Raw genomic sequence first — 24446 nt, forward strand, 5'->3', positions numbered from 1 at the left:
GGGAAGTTCACCAATATACCACAGGTACAGGGACGTTCACCAATATACCACAGGTACAGGGACGTTCACCAATATACCACAGGTACAGGGACGTTAACCAATATACCACAGGTACAGGGACGTTAACCAATATACCACAGGTACAGGGACGTTAAGCAATATACCAAAGGTACAGGGACGTTAACAAATATACCACAGGTACAGGGACGTTCACCAATAAACCACAGGTACAGGGACGTTCACCAATAAACCACAGGTACAGGGACGTTCACCAATATACCACAGGTACAGGGACCTTAACCAATATACCACAGGTACAGGGACCTTAACCAATATACCACAGGTACAGGGACGTTAACCAATAAACCACAGGTACAGGGACGTTCACCAATATACCACAGGTACAGGGACGTTCACCAATATACCACAGGTACAGGAACGTTCACCAATATACCACAGGTACAGGGACGTTCACCAATATACCACAGGTACAGGGACGTTCACCAATATACCACAGGTACAGGGACGTTCACCAATAAACCACAGGTACAGGGACGTTCACCAATATACCACAGGTACAGGGACGTTCACCAATATACCACAGGTACAGGGACGTTCACCAATATACCACAGGTACAGGGACGTTAAGCAATATACCAAAGGTACAGGGACGTTAACCAATATACCACAGGTACAGGGACATTAACCAATATACCACAGGTACAGGGACATTAACCAATAAACCACAGGTACAGGGACTTTAACCAATATACCACAGGTACAGGGATGTTAACCAATATACCACAGGTACAGGGATGTTAAACAATATACCACAGGTACAGGGACGTTAACCAATATACCACAGGTACAGGGACGTTCACCAATATACCACAGGTACAGGGACGTTCACCAATATAGGTGTAATACCACCAAATCATAGTACGTCACGGTTGCATACGAAAATAGGTCTAAAAAAAATATTCCCTTGAATTTGACAGTTGTAGGTAATTGATCCTACATTTCATTGCAGTAAAACATTTCTGAGTCATAAACATATATCTTGGGTATTTCAAAGCACCATTATTTCTTTATTTGGGGTTTCTATAGAATATTTTGGAAACTTGAGGTTACATGGTTACTAAAGCTTGTACACAGGTTAATAAAATGCTTCGCTTGGGCGCAGCTTGAGACGACCGCAGAGGTCGAACCCTGAACAGTTGGGGCAAGTATGGACACAACATTCAAGCTTGATACAGCTCTGAATTTGGATTGTTATTAAATATTTGAAACAGCATAGGTTTCTGACACAGAAAGAATGTTGTCTAAGAACTTGAATTTTTTTAATTTACCTATTATGGTCCAATGTCCAAAATCAAAATACATGGTTAGATTCAGCATATCAAAGAACCCCATATATTCAATTTTTGTTAAAATCAAACAAAGTTTAATTTTGGACCCCAACTTGGACAAACTTGAAAACTGGGCCCATAATCAAAAATCTAAACACATGTTTAGATTCAGCATATCAAAGAACCCCAATAATTCAATTTTTGCTTAAATCAAACTAAGTTTAATTTTGGACCCTTTGGACCTTAATGTAGACCAATTTAAAAAACGGGACTTAAAATTAAAAATCTAAATACACGGTTAGATTTGGAATATCAAAGAACCCCAATAATTCAATTTTTGATTAAATCAAACAAAGTTTAATTTTGGACCCTTTTGACCTCAATATGAACCAATTTGATAGCGGGGCCCACAAATAAAAAATCTAAATTCATGGTTAGATTCAGCATATCAAAGAACCCCATATATTCAATTTTTGTTGAAATCAAAAAAAGTTTAATTTTGGACCCCAACTTGGACCAACTTGAAAAATGGGCCCAATAATCAAAAATCTAAATACATGTTTAGATTCAGCATATCAAAGAACCCCATATATTCAATTTTTGTTGAAATCAAACAAAGTTTAAATACTGGACCCTATCTTGGACCAACTTGAAAACTGGGCCCATAATCAAAAATCTAAACACATGTTTAGATTCAGCATATCAAAGAACCCCAAGAATTCAATTTTTGTTAAAATCAAACTAAGTTTAATTTTGGACCCTTTGGACCTTAATGTAGACCAATTTAAAAACGGGACCCAAAATAAAAAATCTAAATACACGGTTAGATTTGGCATATCAAAGAACCCCAATAATTCAATTTTTGATGAAATCAAACAAAGTTTAATTTTGGACCCTTTTGACCTCAATATGAACCAATTTGATAGCGGGTCCACAAATAAAAAATCTAAATACATGGTTAGATTCAGCATATCAAAGAACCCCAAGAATTCAATTTTTGATGAAATCAAACAAAGTTTAATTTTGGACCCTTTTGACCTCAATGTGGACAAAGTTGATAACGGGGCCCAAAAATCAAAAATCTAAATACATGGTTAGATTCAGCATATCAAAGAACCCCATATATTCAATTTTTGTTGAAATCAAACAAAGTTTAATTTTGGACCCCGATTTGGACCAACTTGAAAACTGGGCCCAAAATCAAAAATCTAAATACATGTTTAGATTCAGCATATCAAAGTACCCTAAAAAATTCAATTTTTGTTAAAATCAAACTAAGTTTAATTTTGGACCCTTTTGACCTTAATGTAGACCAATTTAAAAACGGAACCAAAAATTAAGAATCTAAATACACGGTTAGATTCGGCATATCAAAGAACCCCAATAATTCAATTTTTGATGAAATCAAACAAAGTTAAATTTTGGACCCTTTGGACCTCAATGTGGACCAATTTAAAAACGGGGCCCAAAATCGAAAAACTTAATACACGGTTAGATTCAGCATATTAAAGAACCCCAAGAATTCAAGAATAAAACCCCATTGAAATTGATCAAGAAATAAGCAATTTATACGAAGTATCTTCTTTTGCACAATACTGTGCAATTGAATATTTCTTGCTATTGTGCAATACTGTACAACTGACAATTTCTTGCTATTGCGCAATATTGTGCTATTGGATATTTCTTGCTATTGCGCAATACTGTGCAATTGAAGATTTCTTGCTATTGCGCAATACTGTCCAATTGAAGATTTCTTGCAATTGTGCAATACTGTGCAATTGAAAATTTCTTGCTATTGCACAATACTTATTATATAATAATTTACACATCCTGTTTGGTGTGTATCTCCTACCATATCATTATTATTTGCTTTTAAATATTAATCAGAAATAACCAACTTAAAATGGAAAATTTTAAAAGAAAAATAAAAAGGAAAAAAAGAAAAAAAAATTCCCCCCCCAAATTTTTTGAACCCCCTTATGATTCATCACTCCCAAACTCAATCCCAGCCTTCCCTTTGTGGTATGGTACCTTGCAGTACAATTTCAGAGAGATCCATACACTTGAACACAAGTTATTGTCTGGAAACTAGAAAAATGCTTATTTTTGGCCCCTTTTTGGCCCCCAATTCCTAAACGTTTCGGGCAATTACCCCCTCACTCAATTCCAGCTTTTCCTTTGTGATATGGAACCTTGTAGTACAATTTCAGAAATATCCAAACACTTACACACAAGTTATTGTCATGAAACTAGAAAAATGCTTGTTTTTTGCCCCTTTTTTGGCCCCTAATTCCTAAAATTTTGAGGCAATTACCCCCAAAATCAATTACAGCCTTCCCTTTGTGATATGGAACCTTGTGGTACAATGTCAGAGAGATCCATACACTTACACACAAGTTATTGTCTGGAAGTTACAAAAATTCGTAAGGGTTCCGCGGAACCCAGTGTCTCGCCTACTTTTGCTGTTAATCGCAGGCTCAACAAAAATGAGAAAAAAAATTAATAAAAATATTCCTCTCTATACTATCATTTGAATGTAAGTAGCTTCTGTCCAAGTTTGGTAAAAATCCAGGATAATTTATGAATCTAATAAATGTTTTAAAAACTTAAACTGCAGACTGTATGTAATGTTGACTGGAAGAAAAACTAAGTCCATTTATAAGTAAAATACGGAAAAAATGGAACAAAATTTTATCAAAATTTCCTTCTAGATACTAGCTTTTGATCATAAACAAGCTTCTGTCCAAGTGTGGTACAAATCCAGGATAGTTTAAGAAAGTTGTTAAAATTTTAAAAACTTTAACCACAGAGTGAATGTAATGTTAACTGGCAGAAAAACTAAGTCCATTTACAAGTAAAATACGGAAAAAATTGATTTTTTTTTTTACAAAATTTACTTCTGGATAATATCTTAAGATCATAAACAAGCTTCTTTCCAAGTTTGGTAGAAATCCAGGATAGTGTAAGAAAGTTATTAAAATTTCAAAAACTTTAACCACAGAGTGAATGTAATGTTTCCTGGCAGAAAAACTAAGTCCATTTATAAGTAAAATACGGAAAAAATGGATTTTTTTTTTTTACAAAATTTACTTCTGGATAATATCTTAAGATCATAAACAAGCTTCTTTCCAAGTTTGGTAGAAATCCAGGATAGTTTAAGAAAGTTATTAAAATTTCAAAAACTTTAACCACAGAGTGAATGTAATGTTTCCTGGCAGAAAAACTAAGTCCATTTATAAGTAAAATACGGAAAAAATGGATTTTTTTTTTTACAAAATTTACTTTTGAATATAATCTTATGATCATAAACAAGCTTCTGTCCAAGTTTGGTAGAAATCCAGGATAGTTTAAGAAAGTTATTAAAATTTCAAAAACTTTAACCACAGAGTGAATATTTGTGGACGCCGCCGACGACAACGACGACGACGGAATGTAGGATCGCTATGTCTCGCTTTTTCGACAAAAGTCGAAGGCTCGACAAAAATGCTTATTTTTGGCCCCTTTTTGGCCCCTAATTCCTTAACTGTTGGTACCATAACCCCCAAAATCAATCCCCACCTTCCTTTCGTGGTATTGAACCTTATGGTAAAATTTCATGGAGATCCATTCACTTAAACTAAAGTTAGAGTGCGAAAACCAATGTGTCTTCGGACGACGCCGGACGACGACGACGACGACGACGCCAACGTCATACCAATATACGACCAAAAAATTTTCAATTTTTGCGGTCGTATAAAAAAGGGGGGAAATTTGATTGGTTAACTTCCAGTGATGGTTATTTTCTTATATGCAATGAAATGTTATGTGAATTTTTTTCTATAGTACTGGACAGGATAAAACTTTACTCATGCCAAGTATTTCTTTATTTGAAACAAAGATAAATTCTGCACAATTTTTTGAAAAGTGCAAATTTAACAAAGAATAATAGGGGAAAATCAATGGAGGTATTACACCTATTTAATATGGGAAGCTGTACATGCACCTTTGACCTTGTGAGTACTCTCATGTGTTAAAATTTCTTGCTATTTAAGTGAAATATTACAAATAATGAAATATTCTGAGTGGATTGAGTCTCCAAAATACATTTTATGAGAAAATTTCCTTGAAATAGGACTTTACCATGAATATTAGTTGACAGAACAAGCCATACTTAGAGTCTTGGGGAGCTTTTTCTCCTTATTTCTTATATTCTGCTATACTAGAAAATTTCTCCTAAGAAATACTTTAATAAATATATAATTTTAAGTAAATGAAATTATTTTTAAAGCAGTAACAACAAATTATTCACCAAAAGAGAAGTTTTTTATGTCCCTCTCTGGAACGCGGCGTAAATTTAAGTTTTATGTAAGGACTTATTGAAACCTCCTTGGAGACAGTAAACTTTTTTACGGATAGTTCATTAAGCTTGAATACTTCAATTAATCATTTATAATAACCTTTCTACCATAAATGAGTGAAAGTTACCCCAATATTTTTATTTATTGGCCTAAAAAGTAGAAATTTTGAGGAAATGAGAGGTATAAATGGACCAAAAGAGACCTTATAAGGAAGACAAAGAGGTCCATTAGTAGTATTTATCATCCTGAAGTCATCTTTTGTATCATATTCAACTGTTTGTAGGCAGATGAGATAAATATTTGATCATTTATTGGTCCACACTATATTCTATCATGATGCGGCTTGGTTTGAATTTTTCAAAGAAATTTTGCTCGAATCGCTGTAGATGTCGTCTTACATTATACTAGATTTTTCTCAAACTATTGATCTGATTATGACAAAACTTGACAGGAATGCTTGAAATAACCAGTATTACAAAGGAAAAAAGTCAGATTCAGTTTATTCAACAAAAAAGTCTTCTTTAGGTGATATACCACCAAATCATAGTACGTCACATCCGGTTGCATACGAAAATAGGTCTAAAAAAAATATTCCCTTGAATTTGACAGTTGTAGGTAATTGATCCTACATTTCATTGCAGTAAAACATTTCTGAGTCATAAACATATATCTTGGGTATTTCAAAGCACCATCATTTCTTTATTTGGGGTTTCTATAGAATATTTTGGAAACTTGAGGTTACATGGTTACTAAAGCTTGTACACAGGTTAAAAAAGGGGGGAAATTTGATTGGTTAACTTCCAGTGATGGTTATTTTCTTATATGCAATGAAATGTTATGTGAATTTTTTTCTATAGTACTGGACAGGATAAAACTTTACTCATGCCAAGTATTTCTTTATTTGAAACAAAGATAAATTCTGCACAATTTTTTGAAAAGTGCAAATTTAACAAAGAATAATAGGGGAAAATCAATGGTGGTATTACACCTATACCACAAGTACAGGGACGTTAAGTAAATAACAATATACCACAGGTACAGGGACGTTAAGTAAATAACAATCAATCATAGGAACAGAGCTTTTACTGCTGTTCATTATTGAATTCTGATGCTTACTGAAAGATCTTCAAGAGTGAGGTGAACAAAGCTCAAATCTCACAGTAAGATTAACACAGCACCTCCTTGTTCTGACATAACGAGGAGTCTTTGATATTTATCTTAGAAGAAACATATGCAAGAGTAACTAGACATCATTTCTGTGTGCTAAGCTGTAACGTGCGGTTAAAAAATTTGTAACTTTACAATAGGACATGGGGTTGTCAACTGAAACAAAAGTTTTTGACCTTGACCTTTGACCTAGGAAGTTGTACATACATCATGACACACCCTCTGGTGTTGGTTAATATACATGTGAAGTATAAACTTTGAAATCATAAAGGTTCTCAAGATATAGAGCGTACACAATCTTTACCATAGGACATGGGGTTGTCAACTGAAACCAAAGTTTTTAACCATGACCTTTGACCTAGGAAGTTGTACATACATTATGACACACCCTCTAGTGTTGGTGAATATACATGTCAAGTATAAACTTTGAAATCATAACGGTTCTCAAGATATAGAGAGGACACAATCTTTACGATAGGACATGGGGTTGTCAACTGAAACCAAAGTTTTTGACCTTGACCTTTGACCTAGGAAGTTGTACAAACATTATGACACACCCTCTGGTGTTGGTTAATATACATTTGAAGTATAAAATATGAAATTATAATGGTTCTCTAGATATAGAGCGGACACAATTTGTTATGGACAGACGGACAGACTGATCACTATAGGGCGACCCTCCACTAGGCAGGGCCCTAATAATAAATGATAAAGTAAACTGCAAGTTCTATTATGTTTGGTCTCACAAAGGACATTTTAATACCCAGAATTACAAACAAACCATTATAAGGCTTCATGTTTTTTTTTTAAAAAGCACACCAAATTCTGATGGCCCCTAATTAACATTTTTATAGTTTTTAAATATTTTATTCTTAAAATTACAAATAGAATCCTATATTTGTTATTTTATTTCACATTTGTTCTAAATTCAATAATTTTCCTTAGGGGACTGGTTGAATGTTTCTTTAATACATATCTTTATTAAATGATTACTTCATTACCATAAAAGTTGTTTAAGGCCTCACATTTTTTAAGCATGAATAAACTGTTAACAAAGAGATATATCTGGCCTGTGTAACTTAATCACAAACTATAATATTAGTTGATGTTGCCAATGCTGATGCCAATAATGGAAACAAAACACCTAAATCTCGCCAGGCAAGACAAAAATAACAGGAATTCCAGCTGTATCATTTGTCAACTACCACTTTTTTATTTCTTTTATGTGTATACCAATTTTAGTGAATCAAGGGAAAGTTGTATTTTCGTGTATTTGCTTATGTAGTTTTGCCAAATTTTGCATACAAACGTAGACAATTTGCACTTTAGTGAACATTAAAATTTGTGGTTTACCTTTTATCCACAAAATTCACAAAAATTTTAATCGTAGGAAAACAATAATGAATCCACAGTACAATCTGAATCCACAGTACAATCTGTTTGAAAGGTAGCTCTACTGCACAGTCAAACACCATCCACAGTACAATCTGTTTGAAAGGTAGCTCTACTGCACAGTCAAACACCATCCACAGTACAATCTGTTTGAAAGGTAGCTCTACTGCACAGTCAAACACAGTACAATCTGTTTGAAAGGTAGCTCTACTGCACAGTCAAACACAGTACAATCTGCTGGAAAGGTAGCTCTACTGCACAGTCAAACACAGTACAATCTGCTGGAAAGGTAGCTCTACTGCACAGTCAAACACCATCCACAGTACAATCTGTTTGAAAGGTAGCTCTACTGCACAGACAACCACCATCCACAGTACAATCTGTTTGAAAGGTAGCTCTACTGCACAGTCAAACACCATCCACAGTACAATCTGTTTGAAAGGTAGCTCTACTGCACAGTCAAACACAGTACAATCTGTTTGAAAGGTAGCTCTACTGCACAGTCAAACACAGTACAATCTGTTTGAAAGGTAGCTCTACTGCACAGTCAAACACAGTACAATCTGTTTGAAAGGTAGCTCTACTGCACAGTCAAACACCATATTATACTTTACTGGCTTTTAAAGACTTGTTTGAACTTCACTCTATAGATAATCAAAACTTTTGTATAAATGAATGAAACAAAATGTGGAGTATGCATGTGTGTGTGACATGATCCTCTTCATAGTTCATCTTTTTGACATCATGCAGTAAATAAGCTTATAAGCTTATTATATCAATTTTTATAATGTAAAATTAATTAAACATGTTTTTCATCTTGCGATATGGTTGGACTTAAACAATACACTAACTCTATGGTTGGAGTTAAACAATACATTAACTCTATGGTTGGAGTTAAACAATACACAAACTCTCTGGTTTGAGTTAAACAATACACAAACACTCTGGTTGGAGTTCAACAATACACTAACTCTATGGTTGGAGTTAAACAATACACGAACTCTATGGTTTGAGTTAAACAATACACTAACTCTATGGTTGGAGTTAAACAATACACTAACTCTGTGGTTGGAGTTAAACAATACACTAACTCTATGGTTGGAGTTAAACAATACACTAACTCTGTGGTTGGAGTTAAATAATACACAAACTCAATGGTTGGAGTTAAACAATACACGAACTCTATGGTCGGAGTTAAACAATACACAAACTCTATAGTTGAAGTTAAACAATACACTAACTCTGTGGTTGGAGTAAAACAATACACAAACTCTATAAGAGGAGTTAAACAATACACAAACACAGTGTTTGGAGTTAAACAATACACAAACTCTATAAGTGGAGTTAAACAATACACAAACTCAATGGTTGGAGTTAAACAATACACAAACTCAATGGTTGGAGTTAAACAATACACAAACTCAATGGTTGGAGTTAAACAATGGCTGGAGTTAAACAATACACAAACTCTATGGTTGGAGTTAAACAAAACACTAACTCTATGGTTGGAGTTAAACAATACACTAACTCTATGGTTGGAGTTAAACAATACACTAACTCTGTGGTTTGAGTTAAACAATACACTAACTCAATGGTTGGAGTTAAACAATACACTAACTCAATGGTTGGAGTTAAATAATACACTAACTCTATGGTTGGAGTAATACAATACACAAACTCTATGGTTGGAGTTAAACAAAACACTAACTCTATGGTTGGAGTTAAACAATACACTAACTCTATGGTTGGAGTTAAACAATACACTAACTCTGTGGTTTGAGTTAAACAATACACTAACTCAATGGTTGGAGTTAAACAATACACTAACTCATGGTTGGAGTTAAACAATACACTAACTCTATGGTTGGAGTAATACAATACACAAACTCTATGGTTGGAGTTAAACAATACACTAACTCTGTGGTTGGAGTTAAACAATACACTAACTCTATGGTTGGAGTTAAACAATACACTAACTCTGTGGTTGGATTTAAACAATACACTAACTCTATGGTTGGAGCTTTACAATACAATCACCTTTGCTATACTGTAACAAACCAATTCATTTAATTTGATATTATCATGAATAAATTTACACAGCTTTTAAGCTTCTCAGTCAAATTGCTTTTATTTTATTAGTTTTTTTTTATTTACATTAGATCTATGTTGGAAATAGAACAAGTTGACAATAATTCAATTATGAGAATTAATATGATAAGCTTGTTTACTTCTTAATGTTATAAAGATGGAATATGAAGACACTCATAAGACAATTTTATAAGATATTGACATCTTAATTAAATCTGTAGTCATATTTTTATATGATTTCCAGTTCATTTAAAGTCCTATTCATTGTTCTAGTTATCAGATTTAGTCTAATGTCCCTCCATCTCTCACAAGCCCTGTGGTACTACAATATAGCTTAAAAGAACAAAATATAATGTTTTAATAGAAATTTTATTGCATCGGTTTTTTTTCTGTTGCAATCTTATAATGGACAATAAATTTACCTGCGATCAATGACACTGATAAAAAGAGGATAGTTATTGAACTTTTATTACCTTTTAACAATAAATTGTGTAAGATGAAAAGATCCTGATGTTCCTTCTATGTAAAACCACTATCACATTACAGAAACCCATAATCGTTTAATACTGAATTATACCACATTACTGCCAACAGAGTAAAGACCCATTACCATTTATCCAGAAAAACCTATTTCCATCTTTAAACAAAGCCTGACATTAAATAGGTCGTTATGCCTATAAAACAAGAATTGATTTCCTGAGAGAGCTCTCCAAATGCTAAGTTCTTCCTAAAATTCTTGATAAACAAATGTGGGCTTCTGAAATTGTCTGATTATCATACTTCTCTCATTCCAATGTTAACACATGTGGGAAGAGGAAAATAGAACTTACGACAAACATAAATCTGGAAACATCAATAGCTTTACAGGATAACAACAGTTTTCTTATATTGTAAATTGAGAAACATTTATGTACAGGACACATTAAAGAGCTCTCTGAATAAATATTCTGTAATCCAATTTACACTACAAACTTATTACCTTTTTTGAACCAACAATTGTGGACACTGAAAAACAACTATCCAGGTCTATTTATATTTTTAAGTCCAGGAAATGTAAGTATCCACTCAAAATGATGTTTTCCTCTACGTTATATAATAATATTAAAACTGAGGTTTATACAGAGACCATCATATCTGATCTCTTCACTACAGTAAGTATTGTCTGGACAGCAAAGTATAACCAGGTAATTCACACACAAACAAATTCAGACAGTTTACTCAGACAATTTGAATTTGAAAGTTGCCCTTACAGGTCATTTACTTTTTTGATATCGAGTGTTTTCCAATAAAAAGTTGGGCAGTGGCAAGATAAGCTGTTAATTTTGACACCATAAAGATTCCCATATTTTCTTATAACTGAATTATTTCTCCATAAAACGGAAATAACTAAGCATGATTATACTGGCCTTCTTGTTGCCCTTCTAGTAAGATTAAACCCCCCTCAATAGACCTCAGAATTTCAAATTGTCATAGCTATTCAAACTACTTTATATAGTTATAATGCTTAACCTAATGTATAAAATACAGGGGTTCAATTTCCCACTATGAAAATTGACCCAAGGTTCACTTTTCCATTTTGAAGTCGGGTTCAACTTTCGATTTGGAAAATTGAGCCCAGGTTCAAATTCCAGGGGAGTTCAATTTTCCATATGACACTGGGAATATGCCAAAGAGGCAAAGAGCATAAAACAGCACAAGGCCACCAATGGGTCTTCAACACAGCGAGAAAATCCTGCACCATGAGGCAGACATCAGCTGGCCCCTAAACAATAATGTATACTAGTTCAGTGAAATGATTCCTGACTTGGGACAGTCGCAAATGTTTTTTTAATGAAGACATGGCAGAGAAAATAACAAGTAGAAAGTTAACAGCAGAAGATGGTGGATGAATTATTTCTTATGTAAGTATTCATGCAGTACTAAATTGTACTTTACATCATATCATCATCTGATCACATTACATTGTGTACAGACTGCTAATCAAACCAACAGATCAAAAGCAAAAGAAAAACAAACATTAACATTAAAGTTGTAAAAATGAAGTTTTTGTTTCTGTTTCTATATCAGACAAAATCCATGTGAAAAACTTAACATGCATGTTATACAAAGTGTTGAGCATTGAAAAAAACACATGTAAATTAAGATTATCTTATTGAAATGTATGTAACAGATATACTCCTGAGGCCATTAGGCTGATAGGGTATATCTAATCTACACCACAATATTAAAGTTAATGCATAATGATACCTTTCAATAATTTTAAAAGGAGGGGAGGGGGGGTTTTCAAGAATTTGACCTTTTTTCTTAGGATAAATCACATGGCAAATGCAGGATATCCAATTACATTTAATGACATTACTATTTCAATGTTAGTTATAGACAAGACAAGACATGACAATAGTATTCATCTTGTCTTGTCAAGGATAAATCACATGGTAAATGCAGGATATCCAATTACATTTAATGACATTACTGTTTCAATGTTAGTTATAGACAAGACAAGACATGACAATAGTATTCATCTTGTCTTGTCAAGGATAAATCACATGGTAAATGCAGGATATCCAATTACATTTAATGACATTATGGTGTCAATGTTAGTTATAGGAATCTGATGTTCAGTAGTTGTCGTTTGTTGATGTGGTTCATAAGTGTTTCTTGTTTTTTGTTTTTTATATAGATTAGACCGTTGGTTTTCCTGTTTGAATGGTTTTACACTAGTAATTTTTGGGGCCCTTTATAGCTTGCTGTGCGGTGTGAGCCAAGGCTCCGTGTTGAAGGCCGTACTTTGACCTATAATGGTTTACTTTCATAAATTGTGACTTGGATGGAGAGTTGTCTCATTGGCACTCATACCACATCTACTTATATCTAAAACAAGACAAGACAATAGTATTCATCTTGTCTTGTCAAGGATAAATCACATGGTAAACGCAGGATATCCAATTACATTTAATGACATTACTGTTTCAATGTTAATTTTACTAGGACAGTGTGTGGCTACTTTAAAGATTTGATGTACTTTACTAAATCAGGAAAGATATCAGACATTATATTGATTAGGTCTCCCCTGCCACAATTATAACAGGACTGATTAGTGATATCAACATGTCACATCTTAATTGACATTACAAAATCATCAAATTACCAACAGGGTAATTGTAAAAGTAACAGCATTCAACCAAGAAAATCGGTAAAAATGACTCTTGTTATGATGACAAATTCTATGGCTTTGCCAGCATCAAGTAGTCTAACAATGAACAAATTAACAAAAGTAGTGCTTTTGCTATGAGTAATGAGAATAAAAGTAGATTTAGAGTATATGTCAATGAGAGGGCAACCCAATCACATAAAAAACAAAATCAAAATTTGATTTCTAACGTCTTCAACACTTAGACAGGTGTCTATCAAATATTTCAAGCATTAAATCACCCATGTTTGGAAAAGTTTTGAACAAATTAAACATAAACTATCAATAAATAATTTGTCATGAATTGAAACCTTAGTAACATGTGCATGAATTAGGGCAATAGAAAAATTTACAGTTATCTATTTCATAGTCATGCTGGTAAGCCATGGTCACTGTGACCTAAATATGCACAGTTGTGTTGTACTTTCATATACAATTTTAATGGTGATATACAACCAATACCTTTATGACTTTTACTCCTTGCATATTCAAATAAATATAGGGATAACGGTCTCTTGAGTTAATGGTTGTATTAAAACATCTATGGTATCATATTAATCTATTCCAGAAAGATATAATTGCCTATTTACAAATTGGTTCATTAAGTAATGTTTTTATAAAAAAAAATCACTACTGGTTTAATCCCAGTTTAACCATTTTCTTAATTGTAAATTCTATTCCACATTCCATAGGGACAAAAACAATGTAACTTGTTGTATGAATTTACATATTGTTAAAATCAATTGTAGCTATCATCAATACTGAAACTGATTACACAATTCCATGTTAGTTCTGTGGGCCTCCTCCCATCTTAAGAGAGTAATTACTGTCACAGATAAGGGGGATTAACTACAATCAATTCTCCTCGGTACTGACAGTACATGTACATTGAGGATTTTCTATCATACAAAATGATTTTCACCATATGTTCAGAAACTGCTGATTTTATCAATGGAATTGAAAATTGGTCATTTCTCTGGTTTTTCAATTCCAGGTTAAGTATAACCTCTCCAATCTTAGAGGGAAAATAATTAAAGATTAAAACATGCATTTATTGTTAAAACTGAATAAGTGCACAGTAACTTATATATTCTTAAGATTTAAAGTTTCTGATTATTGGTGGGTTACTGTAAGTCTGTTGAAATTTATGTCAGACTCTGCTTCACCGATAAAACTTAACTGAAGACCAAACACCATCTTCCTACCTTTGAACTTAAATCCTCTTCCAACCTTCTAATCAATTAAGATCAGACCTATCCACAAGGGGGCTTTCAACTCAAATCCTCTTCCTACCTCCTAATCAATTAAGATCAAAAAGACCTATCCACAAGGAGTCTTTCAACTCAAATCCTCTTCCTACCTTTTAATCAATTAAGATCAAACAGACCTATCCACAAGGAGTCTTTCAACTCAAATCCTCTTCCAACCTAATCAATTAAGATCAAACAGACCTATCCACAAGGGGGCTTTAAACTAAAATCCTCTTCCTACCTCCTAATCAATTAAGATCAAACAGACCTATCCACAAGGGGGCTTTCAACTCAAATCCTCTTCCTACCTCCTAATCAATTAAGATCAAACAGACCTATCCACAAGGGGGCTTTAAACTAAAATCCTCTTCCTACCTCTTAATCAATTAAGATCAAACAGTCCTATCCACAAGGGGGCTTTCAACTCAAATCCTCTTCCTACCTCCTAATCAATTAAGATAAAAAAGACCTATCCACAAGGGGGCTTTGAACTCAAATCCTCTTCCTACCTCCTAACCAATTAAGATAAAAAAAGACCTATCCACAAGGGGGCTTTGAACTCAAATTCTCTTCCTACCTCCTAATCAATTAAGATCAAACAGACCTATCTACAAGGGGGCTTTGAACTCAAATCCTCTTCCTACCTTCTAATCAATTAAGATCAAACAGACCTATCCACAAGGGGGCTTTGAACTCAAATCCTCTTCCAACCTTCTATTCAATTAAGATAAAACAGACCTATCCACAAGGGGGCTTTGAACTCATATTCTCTTCCTAACTCCTAATATATTAAGATCAAACAGTCCTATCCACAAGGGGGCTTTGAACTCAAATCCTCAGTGCTGGCAAGGTTATTGATCATTGTAGATAAACTATTTGGGTCACTCAGCCACTGGGACCTCCTATGCTACCTAGAATCATATAGCCTCTTTAAGAAAAGAGAAGGTTTCATTTCTTACTTCTTCGGACAAAGAAGCATTTTAATAACACTTACCTTGACCTTTTGTTGAACTCTGGTTGGTGCAATATTGCTGTTTAGTTTCTGCATGAGACGAACTACTCCTGACTCGTCTAACATAGCCGTTGATTGGTCAGCTTCAGCATCAAACATTTCTTGTAACCAAGTTACAATGTTAAAGAAAATAAATGCTTTTTCTAAATTTGTTTTAATTGGTGACCTTCTGCTATTGTCTGTTCTATGGTCGGGTTGTTGTCTCTTTGACACATTCCCCATTTCCATTCTCAATTTTATTTTTATTAATTTACATTTTTAAAATTATAATTTAAGACCAAACTGTTTACTCAACATGAGCACTAACTTGACTAATTTATAATTCATAATACATGTAACAAAGATTCTCATAGCTGAGTGTTAATGCATAGTTTGTATTTGCTTCAAGTCCAGTGGCAAATATTTCATGAATTCATGCATAAGGTTTCAATGGAAACGATGTGCCACAAATGTATGCCTTGTGGGGGTGGAAATGGCTATTTTGATGACCATGCCAGCTAGGTGTTTCCAATTTTTGGTTTCATTTGTCAACATGTTTAAATGCCATTTTTCACCATGTTCTTTGCAAAAATGTAGGATTTTTTTTTTATCATAAAACATTTTTTTTTTGGTTTATTTCATTTGTTCAGGCCCTTGAGATCCTTCAATAAACCCACTACATGTATTGTTGTAATTTAAAATTGATATATTCAAATTATTTGCTTGAAATTTTAAAGTAAGAAAATTATTATATTCATAAATTGTATAAGCTTATATATCATACAAAACAGGGATTTACAATCTTTTAAAATCCCTTATCAATACATCATAAACTTTCACATAAACAATATTGACACCTCTGAGGGAAATACTTTATATAAATAAACACTAAATCTGTTTTGACTACTATTTTTGCCACTGATTTATCACTGATATGTTGTTATATCTGCGTAAAAACCTGCAGAGGATTTAAAAATCGTTAAAAAAAACAAACAAAAAACAACAAATAAACCTTTCTTTAAGTGTTACTAGGGAAGTGTTCTTTTTTATTATATCAACAAAAGACGTTATTTTACTTCAGAACTACTAATGCTCCCAACTTCTGGTTAAAATATCTTTTTTTTTTTTTGCATTGGCAAGGGTTAAATATAATCTTCAAAATTTATCAGTATTTTGGGTCAAATGGTTAAGATTTCCTGCAGTTTTACATATTACTGTGCTCATTGTCAGTTCATTGCTGTAACCAATAAAATAGCAATAGAATCAATAATCCATGGGATAAAACAAAATTTGGATATATCCTTAATATAGATAAAGGAAAGCACCAAATGAAATTAACACATTCCCAAATATGTACCACCACTGCACCAGTTAAATAAAATATTCAAGTATTCACCAAAATGTCAAAGACCAATAAAATACAAAATTTAAACATTCCGATAAAATGGCAAACACCATTCCAATGCAAGTATGGCACATTCTAAATATAGACAAAGACTAACACAACACAAAATTCAGAGATCTCAGACTAAAAGAATACAAAATTCAGCAAAACAGACCTTCTCAGGAAATAAAAAAATAAGGAAAATCTAATCTATATTTGTGGACCAAAATTTTACCACATGTGAAAATGTCTCAGCTTCATAATGAGTCATCATACAAATTCAAGTAAAAGTTTACTATGTAGACAGAGGAATGGAAAAAAAAAGGTACTACAATGTATTACTGCTTTCCTGGAATCCAACTCCACATATTGACCCAGTTAATAGTAAAAATATTAATTTTATAGCAGCAGATGTCCATAAAAAGTTGAAAGGAGATTAGTAAATAAGCAAGTTACTTGTACAGATTACTGAACTCTATTTATAGTAACTATTGAGTTTAAAACAACATATTAATCACACACTGTTATAAAGGTCCTATATTTTTCCAGTATTTGATTGTACAGATTTCTTAACTATTTTTTTACTCTATTTGTAGTAACTTTTGAGTATAACATGTAATCTTAGGATCTATCCACAAACTGTTGTAAAGGTCCAATATGTTCATATTAGTATTTCTACTTTCTTTTTGGCTAATTATTATATATTTAATTGATCCAACTTTTTGTGTACTATACATATGTGGATATCTATTTTTCTTTTTTTCTTTTTGGGCTGTTTGTTTGTTATCTATATCAACCACACTTGCAATAAAATGCATTAGTATTAAAAAAAAAAACATACTATAGATTCTTTATCTACGTATTCTTTAAGAACTTAAATAGTTCTGTTTAACTTTTTTTTTTTTTTTTATCTCATTGTTTGTATTGTATTATGAAAAATTATTGATGTTGTAATGTTTATGCCCTTTGGGGCCCATAATTGGAAATAAAATATCTTATCTTATCTTATCTTAGTACCATGGATCCATTTGTTTTTGTGGGTACACATTTTCATGGATTGGGGGAATAGTATATACTGACCAATATCTCAAAGTGTATAGAAAAGTTATACTTTGTTGAACAATTAAATACATGGTTTTCCTTTACCCACAACAATTGGTAGAATCAGAATAATAATGAATGCATGATAAACTGTATATATATAGGTACAATTCTGTCAGACCAATTCTCTTATTTGTCATTATATATAATAACATTATTTATATATTTAATAGATCCAACTTTTTGTGTACTATACATATGTGGATATCTATTTTTCTTTTTTTCTTTTTGGGCTGCTTGTTTGTTATCTATATCAACCACACTTGCAATAAAATGCATTAGTATTAAAAAAAAAAACATACTATAGATTCTTTATCTACGTATTCTTTAAGAACTTAAATAGTTCTCGTTTAACTTTCTTTTTTTTTTATCTCATTGTTTGTATTGTATTATGACAAATTATTGATGTTGTAATGTTTATGCCCTTTGGGGCCCATAATTGGAAATAAAATATCTTATCTTATCTTATCTTATAACAAGTAATTAAAAGTTTTGAAAAAAAAGGTCAACATTGATGAGAAAAATAAAATTCTGCTGCAAAAGTTTAGGTCCATTGAATCATAATGTCCATCTTAACCTGTTTGTAAAGTAGCTCAATTCAATTTTTGTTACTCCTTTTTATTATGAAGACAAAGTTTTCAATAACAGTAAGAAACTGAAAAAGAAAGAAAAATTAATATACTAGTATAAATTCAAAATTGTTCACTTTTATTGACAACATTTGCCCTTACATGTTACTTTTTTGACAGAGGCTGCCATGTTCTAAAGCATATGATTTCCTGAAAATTTGTATATCTGATTACCAAAAAATAGGGACTTTGTGGTATTTGACATATAACATCTGTCTCTGGTTTTAATTATAAAAGGATATCTATCTCTCATCTGCTGCATTTCTTCTATAGCTTCAGGTGCTGAAACAAAATAGTATCAAATCTCTCATTCTGTTAAAATACATGTATTTACATGTAAATAAGGAACCATATCACATTGTTGTTAGAATATTATGCATAGAAATATTGTAGGAAAATTTTTATACAAATTGTTTTTTTAAGTAGAGGCAGTCAGTCAGATTTTTTCTAATAAAACTTCTTTCAAATTAAAATAGTGCATTAGTATAAATATGATTTTAATAAAAAATCTTAGTTTTGAATAAATTTGCAGTTAAGTTTTTTTTCTGACTTTCATTTCCATTAATTTTGTCATAGATTATCTTGGTAACATGTTTTCCTGCATAAAACAGATATGTTATTTTCATCAAATTCTAAACTTTGAATTTATCAACTGGCAAATATTGTAACAGATATAAAATGTATCTTACTTCATGTACTTTTAACAATGGTTTTATTTGTTTGTAAATTTCAAATGGATATATAGGTTGAGTCTGGAGTACAATGCTTCTATAGATTGATTGATTGATTGTTGGTGTTTAACGCCACTATTGGCACTCTAGGCTACATCATAGCCACCAATTTTTATTGGTGGAGGATTCTTAAGAACAAATAAAACTGCCCAAGCTTTAGAAAATTAAAAATCCTCATTGAACCATAAATAAGAAGTCATGCTCAACCACGATAACAAGTTAATACTGCTATCCCTAACATTCATGTCTCTATGATATTTGTTTTTGCATCTTCTTGTACCTATTTCTTCAACTGATGGTTTTGGGGGAGGGAGAAAGACAGTAAATTCACAAATCAATGTTTACTGGTATATTCATTTTTCTTTTAATCAGGATCTAATGGACCAATGTTTTCTGCAAAGGGGACTTCAAAGGGTTTATAGGACCCCTTTTGGTGTGACAATATGCTGTTTTTGATGTTTTGCTTTGCTTCTCCCTTTTCAAAATAGCCAAGCCATTCCAAAATAAAAGGTGATTCAGAAGAGAACTGGTGCTGTATTTCTATAAAATGTTTTGTACGCATGCACAGTTTAAAAGATTTTATTTGCGTTTGATAAATTAACTCAATAAATTGAGTGTACAACTGTTGCTAATTAAAAGTTAAATTCATGCAATAAAAAATTTTGTGTAGATTCTCAATACTATATCATGTGCTTCAGACTCTCTTAAAAGTCATCAATGGGCACTCAACCATGACCATTAATATCCTCTATAAAAAGTCAACCTGTCTATTATATCTGGTATTTATAGCCATATGGTCAATACGTCTATATAAATCTGATGCTTATGAATTGTAGCAATATAAATCTAGTGATTATAAATTGTATCTGTAGATGTATTGACAGAATTATATGATTAACGAGAATTCATTGACTTCTATATTTAGGAGATCAATATCTCTAGAGATGCCATATAGTCAGAAAAAAATTGTTACGTCAAAACTAAGACTCTCATTGTAAGCTCTACTCTGGAAGTAAATCACACACCGATAAACTGTTTTTATAACTGTACTTATTCTTAAATGTCTATTTTTAGGAAAAAAAAGGAATAAGGGGGAGGAGTCTTATTCTATAGATTCATTGATCCTTTAGTATGATAAACTGCAAAGTTAAACTTTACTATATTTAATTTCTTCATTGAATCAGGGTATCACCAAGTTACTTATTATCAAGAAATATTTTTTCTGCAGAGGGGACTTCAAAGACTTAATTGACTCCCTAGTGGTGGGACAACATCTTTTTTTTTTTTTATTTTTGTTAAGAGGCGTGGCATATAGAGGAAGAAAGACAATAATTACATAAATATGAATAAGTCGTATAACCATAATTTTGCAAACTTCTCGCTCTACAATTGCTGAGTACTTATGCCAAAAAAAGCTTCTACATGCTTGATAAAATTGTAAATAATCCTACAATTCATTTCAATGCATTTGTACTTGCTCATAAAATGATGGTGTGAAATGAGTAAAAATTTTCACCATGAAGTCAGTCGGATGGCGAGTTTTAGCGATTTCAAAATTTCTTGGCGACTTAAATCGTCATTTTCGCCGGCAAGATTATGGCCTGCACTATATATATATATATATCAAATACATGTCAAATACACGTATACACATAATATACAATATGATCACATTCATATTTTTCTATATTTTCACATTTATAATATTCCCCAGATCTTTTAAACTGATGAAAATTTGATATACATACAAGTGCGTGTTTTTGTGTTGGTGTTGATGAGACACGTTAACCCTGTAAGCCAGATATTGGCTTCATCAGGTGTATTGGCTATTAGATCCATGGAATCAAAATCATCTCCAAATATAATAGAGAAGGCACACTCGTCCTGGTAAATCCCCGCTATTTCTTTGTTTTTTAAGGCTTCTGTGGTTTTCCCTCCTCGTACCTCTTTGATACTTGCTACAGAAACTACAAAACAATCAAAATATTTATATTGCATTTTATATTATATTTTATGTTTTTTTCAACTGTACAAGTCATTAGTTTACAAGATGAGGAACTCAAAAATTGATAATTAACCATTTGAGCTTCTTAACATCATAGTTTAAGATACATTCATACGGGAAAATATAAAAGGAGGGGGTATAAGATAAAAAGACAGCAATCAAACAATTCATCTATGATAAAAAACATAATTAAGGTATGACAAAAGACAGCCACTGACAAGATTCCTGACTTTGGTCCAGCAAATGAACATGTGGATGGGTTAAATATATGTCATTCTATATCTTAACCTTCTCCCTTATAAACAGTGGACCAACAAAAAGTACATATTATTATATATATATTTAAGGACAAATATTAAAAACAAATAAAGGAAAAACCAGAGTTCCCCTTCTTATATCTGTACAAACATGATCATGGTAAAGTGTTGACAGGCTGGTGGTCACTGTAAACAAATGAGACCACTATGCCACTACTTTTCTAATGAGAGTTGTACAGATCTACAGGTGGATCATGATATACATAGAGCAGATGGACAACTTGGACCACTCAGCCACAGAGGCCACTACTTGTCTGAGAAGAGTTGTACAGATCTACATGTGGATATATGGAGCAGATTGTCAATTTAGACCACTCAGCCACAGAGGCCACTACTTGTCTGAGAAGAGTTGTACAGATCTTCATGTGGATATATGGAGCAGATTGACAATTTAGACCACTCAGCCACAGAGGCCACTACTTGTCTGAGAAGAGTTGTACAGATCTACACGTGGATACATAGAGCAGATGGACAACTAAGACATCTCTGCCCCTACTTGTCTAAGAAGAGTTTTACAATCTACATTTGGATGCATAGAGCAGATGGACAACTAAGACATCTCTGCCACTACTTGTCTAAGAAGAGTTTTACAATCTACATTTGGATGCATAGAGCAGATGGACAACTAAGACATCTCTGCAACTTCTTGTCTAAGAAGAGTTGTACAATTTACATGTGAATACATAGAGCAGATGGACAACTAAGACATCACTGCCACTGTTTGTCTAAGAAGAGTTGTACAATCTACATGTGGATACAGAGAGCAGATGGACAACTAAGACATCTCTGCCACTACTTGTCTAAGAAGAGTTGTACAATCTACATTTGGATGCATAGAGCAGATGGACAACTAAGACATCTCTGCCACTTCTTATCTAAGAAGAGTTGTACAATTTACATGTGAATACATAGAGCAGATGGACAACTAAGACATCTCTGCCACTGTTTGTCTAAGAAGAGTTGTACAATCTACATGTGGATACAGAGAGCAGATGGACAACCAAGACATCTCTGCCACTACTTGCCTATGAGGAGTTGTACAATCTACATGTGAGCAGATGGACAAATTAAGGAATGAGATACTGTAATCACTCTATATAACTGCTTCATTAAGTGTTGGTTTAATGGACAACTGGATGTATAAAAAACCCACTGACAGTATCAGTGATGTACTACTGGTTAAATACAGGAAGTAAATTGAAAGTGTCCTGAGATATAAATTCAATAGACATATTGATTTTATACTTATCCATGTTGTCAAATGCTATACAAACAAATAATCAAATTTCTATCATGAATTAGCAAACTTTCTTGGGAGAAATATATCTAATATTTGTCTAGCGACTGGTTTTACCCATATATCCTTCTTAAAGCTTATATATTTAGTATATTTTTACGGTATTAGTCTACATACAAATATACCTCTAGCAAAGTTTATTAATCTATTTTGCATGTGTAAGTTTAACCCAAATACACAGTACCTCGCCCAAACTACTGTCTGAAGGGAGGGTTTAAATGACCTGGAATCCAAAGCACCTTACCACCATTGGTCTAGGGTACCATTACAGAACATTGCACCTTACCACCATTGGTCTACGGTACCATTACAGAACATTGCACCTTACCACCATTGGTCTACGGTACCATTACATAACATTGCACCTTATTACCATTGATCTACGATACCATTACAGAACATTGCACCTTACCACCATTGATCTACAGTACCATTACAGAACATTGCAAGTTAAACTTTCTCATTTTGATATCACAAAGCAAACATCAAGTGTCAAAAGAAATCTGTGGTCAAGTTTTACAGAATCACATGTCTTCGTCTTCCATGGCATAAATCTGATCACCTACAATCATTTGCATATAAATCTGAAAAATAATTCAGCTATGCATTTAACAGGTCCAACATTTGAATTTTCCTTTTCTTTGAATCAAAACATACAAAATGATATAAAATGATAACCAGTACAAACACCCATACATATATGCCTGACTGGATGTAATGGGATGTCGTGATCATAATTAAATTAAAGCATAACAGAATAGGTTACGGAAAGAATATGCTTTATTGACATAACATCGGACAAAACCTCATGGGGAAATGTCCAACCAGATCTGATTAATGTACTATTTTTGTAAGCCATCACATTCAATTAATCGGTTTGACCATTTTTGTCTCAGCAAAGAGATAGCAACATGGGAATTAATGGCTGAACATATACTTCTATTCATTTCATTACAATATCAAATAATGAAAGAATTGTATCAAATCAATTCCAGTCAGACATATTCAATTTCTCCAATGCGTACCTCTATTAGTATTGTGCACCTTAATACTAGGATATAGCTGAATTAGGGAATACCTTTACATGTATTATATCACATTTATACTGTACTGATTTTTCATTATATTTTCATACTAAGGATACACAAAAAATTTATATAAATTCATTCAATTTATTTTATGAAAATATACATGAATTTGTTTCGAGATTAAACAAAC

At 32.7% G+C, this 24446-nt stretch overlaps 1 protein-coding gene across 1 annotated transcript in view; it reads right to left on the reverse strand.

The window, feature by feature from the left end:
* The window catches only part of LOC127705979 (inactive phospholipase C-like protein 2), a 78874-nt gene that overhangs the window by 48030 nt on the left and 6398 nt on the right, over nt 1-24446 (reverse strand). Inside the window, exons 3-5 of the mRNA XM_052210365.1 lie at nt 21358-21576; nt 19121-19160; nt 15768-15897 (exon numbers count right to left, since the gene is read on the reverse strand). Of these exons, the coding sequence (XP_052066325.1) occupies nt 15768-15897; nt 19121-19160; nt 21358-21576 (389 nt within the window). The remainder of the gene's footprint in view (nt 1-15767; nt 15898-19120; nt 19161-21357; nt 21577-24446) is intronic.

The sequence above is a fragment of the Mytilus californianus genome, unplaced genomic scaffold, assembly GCF_021869535.1.
Source record: "Mytilus californianus isolate M0D057914Y unplaced genomic scaffold, xbMytCali1.0.p SCAF_6, whole genome shotgun sequence".
NCBI classification, from domain to species: domain Eukaryota; kingdom Metazoa; phylum Mollusca; class Bivalvia; order Mytilida; family Mytilidae; genus Mytilus; species Mytilus californianus.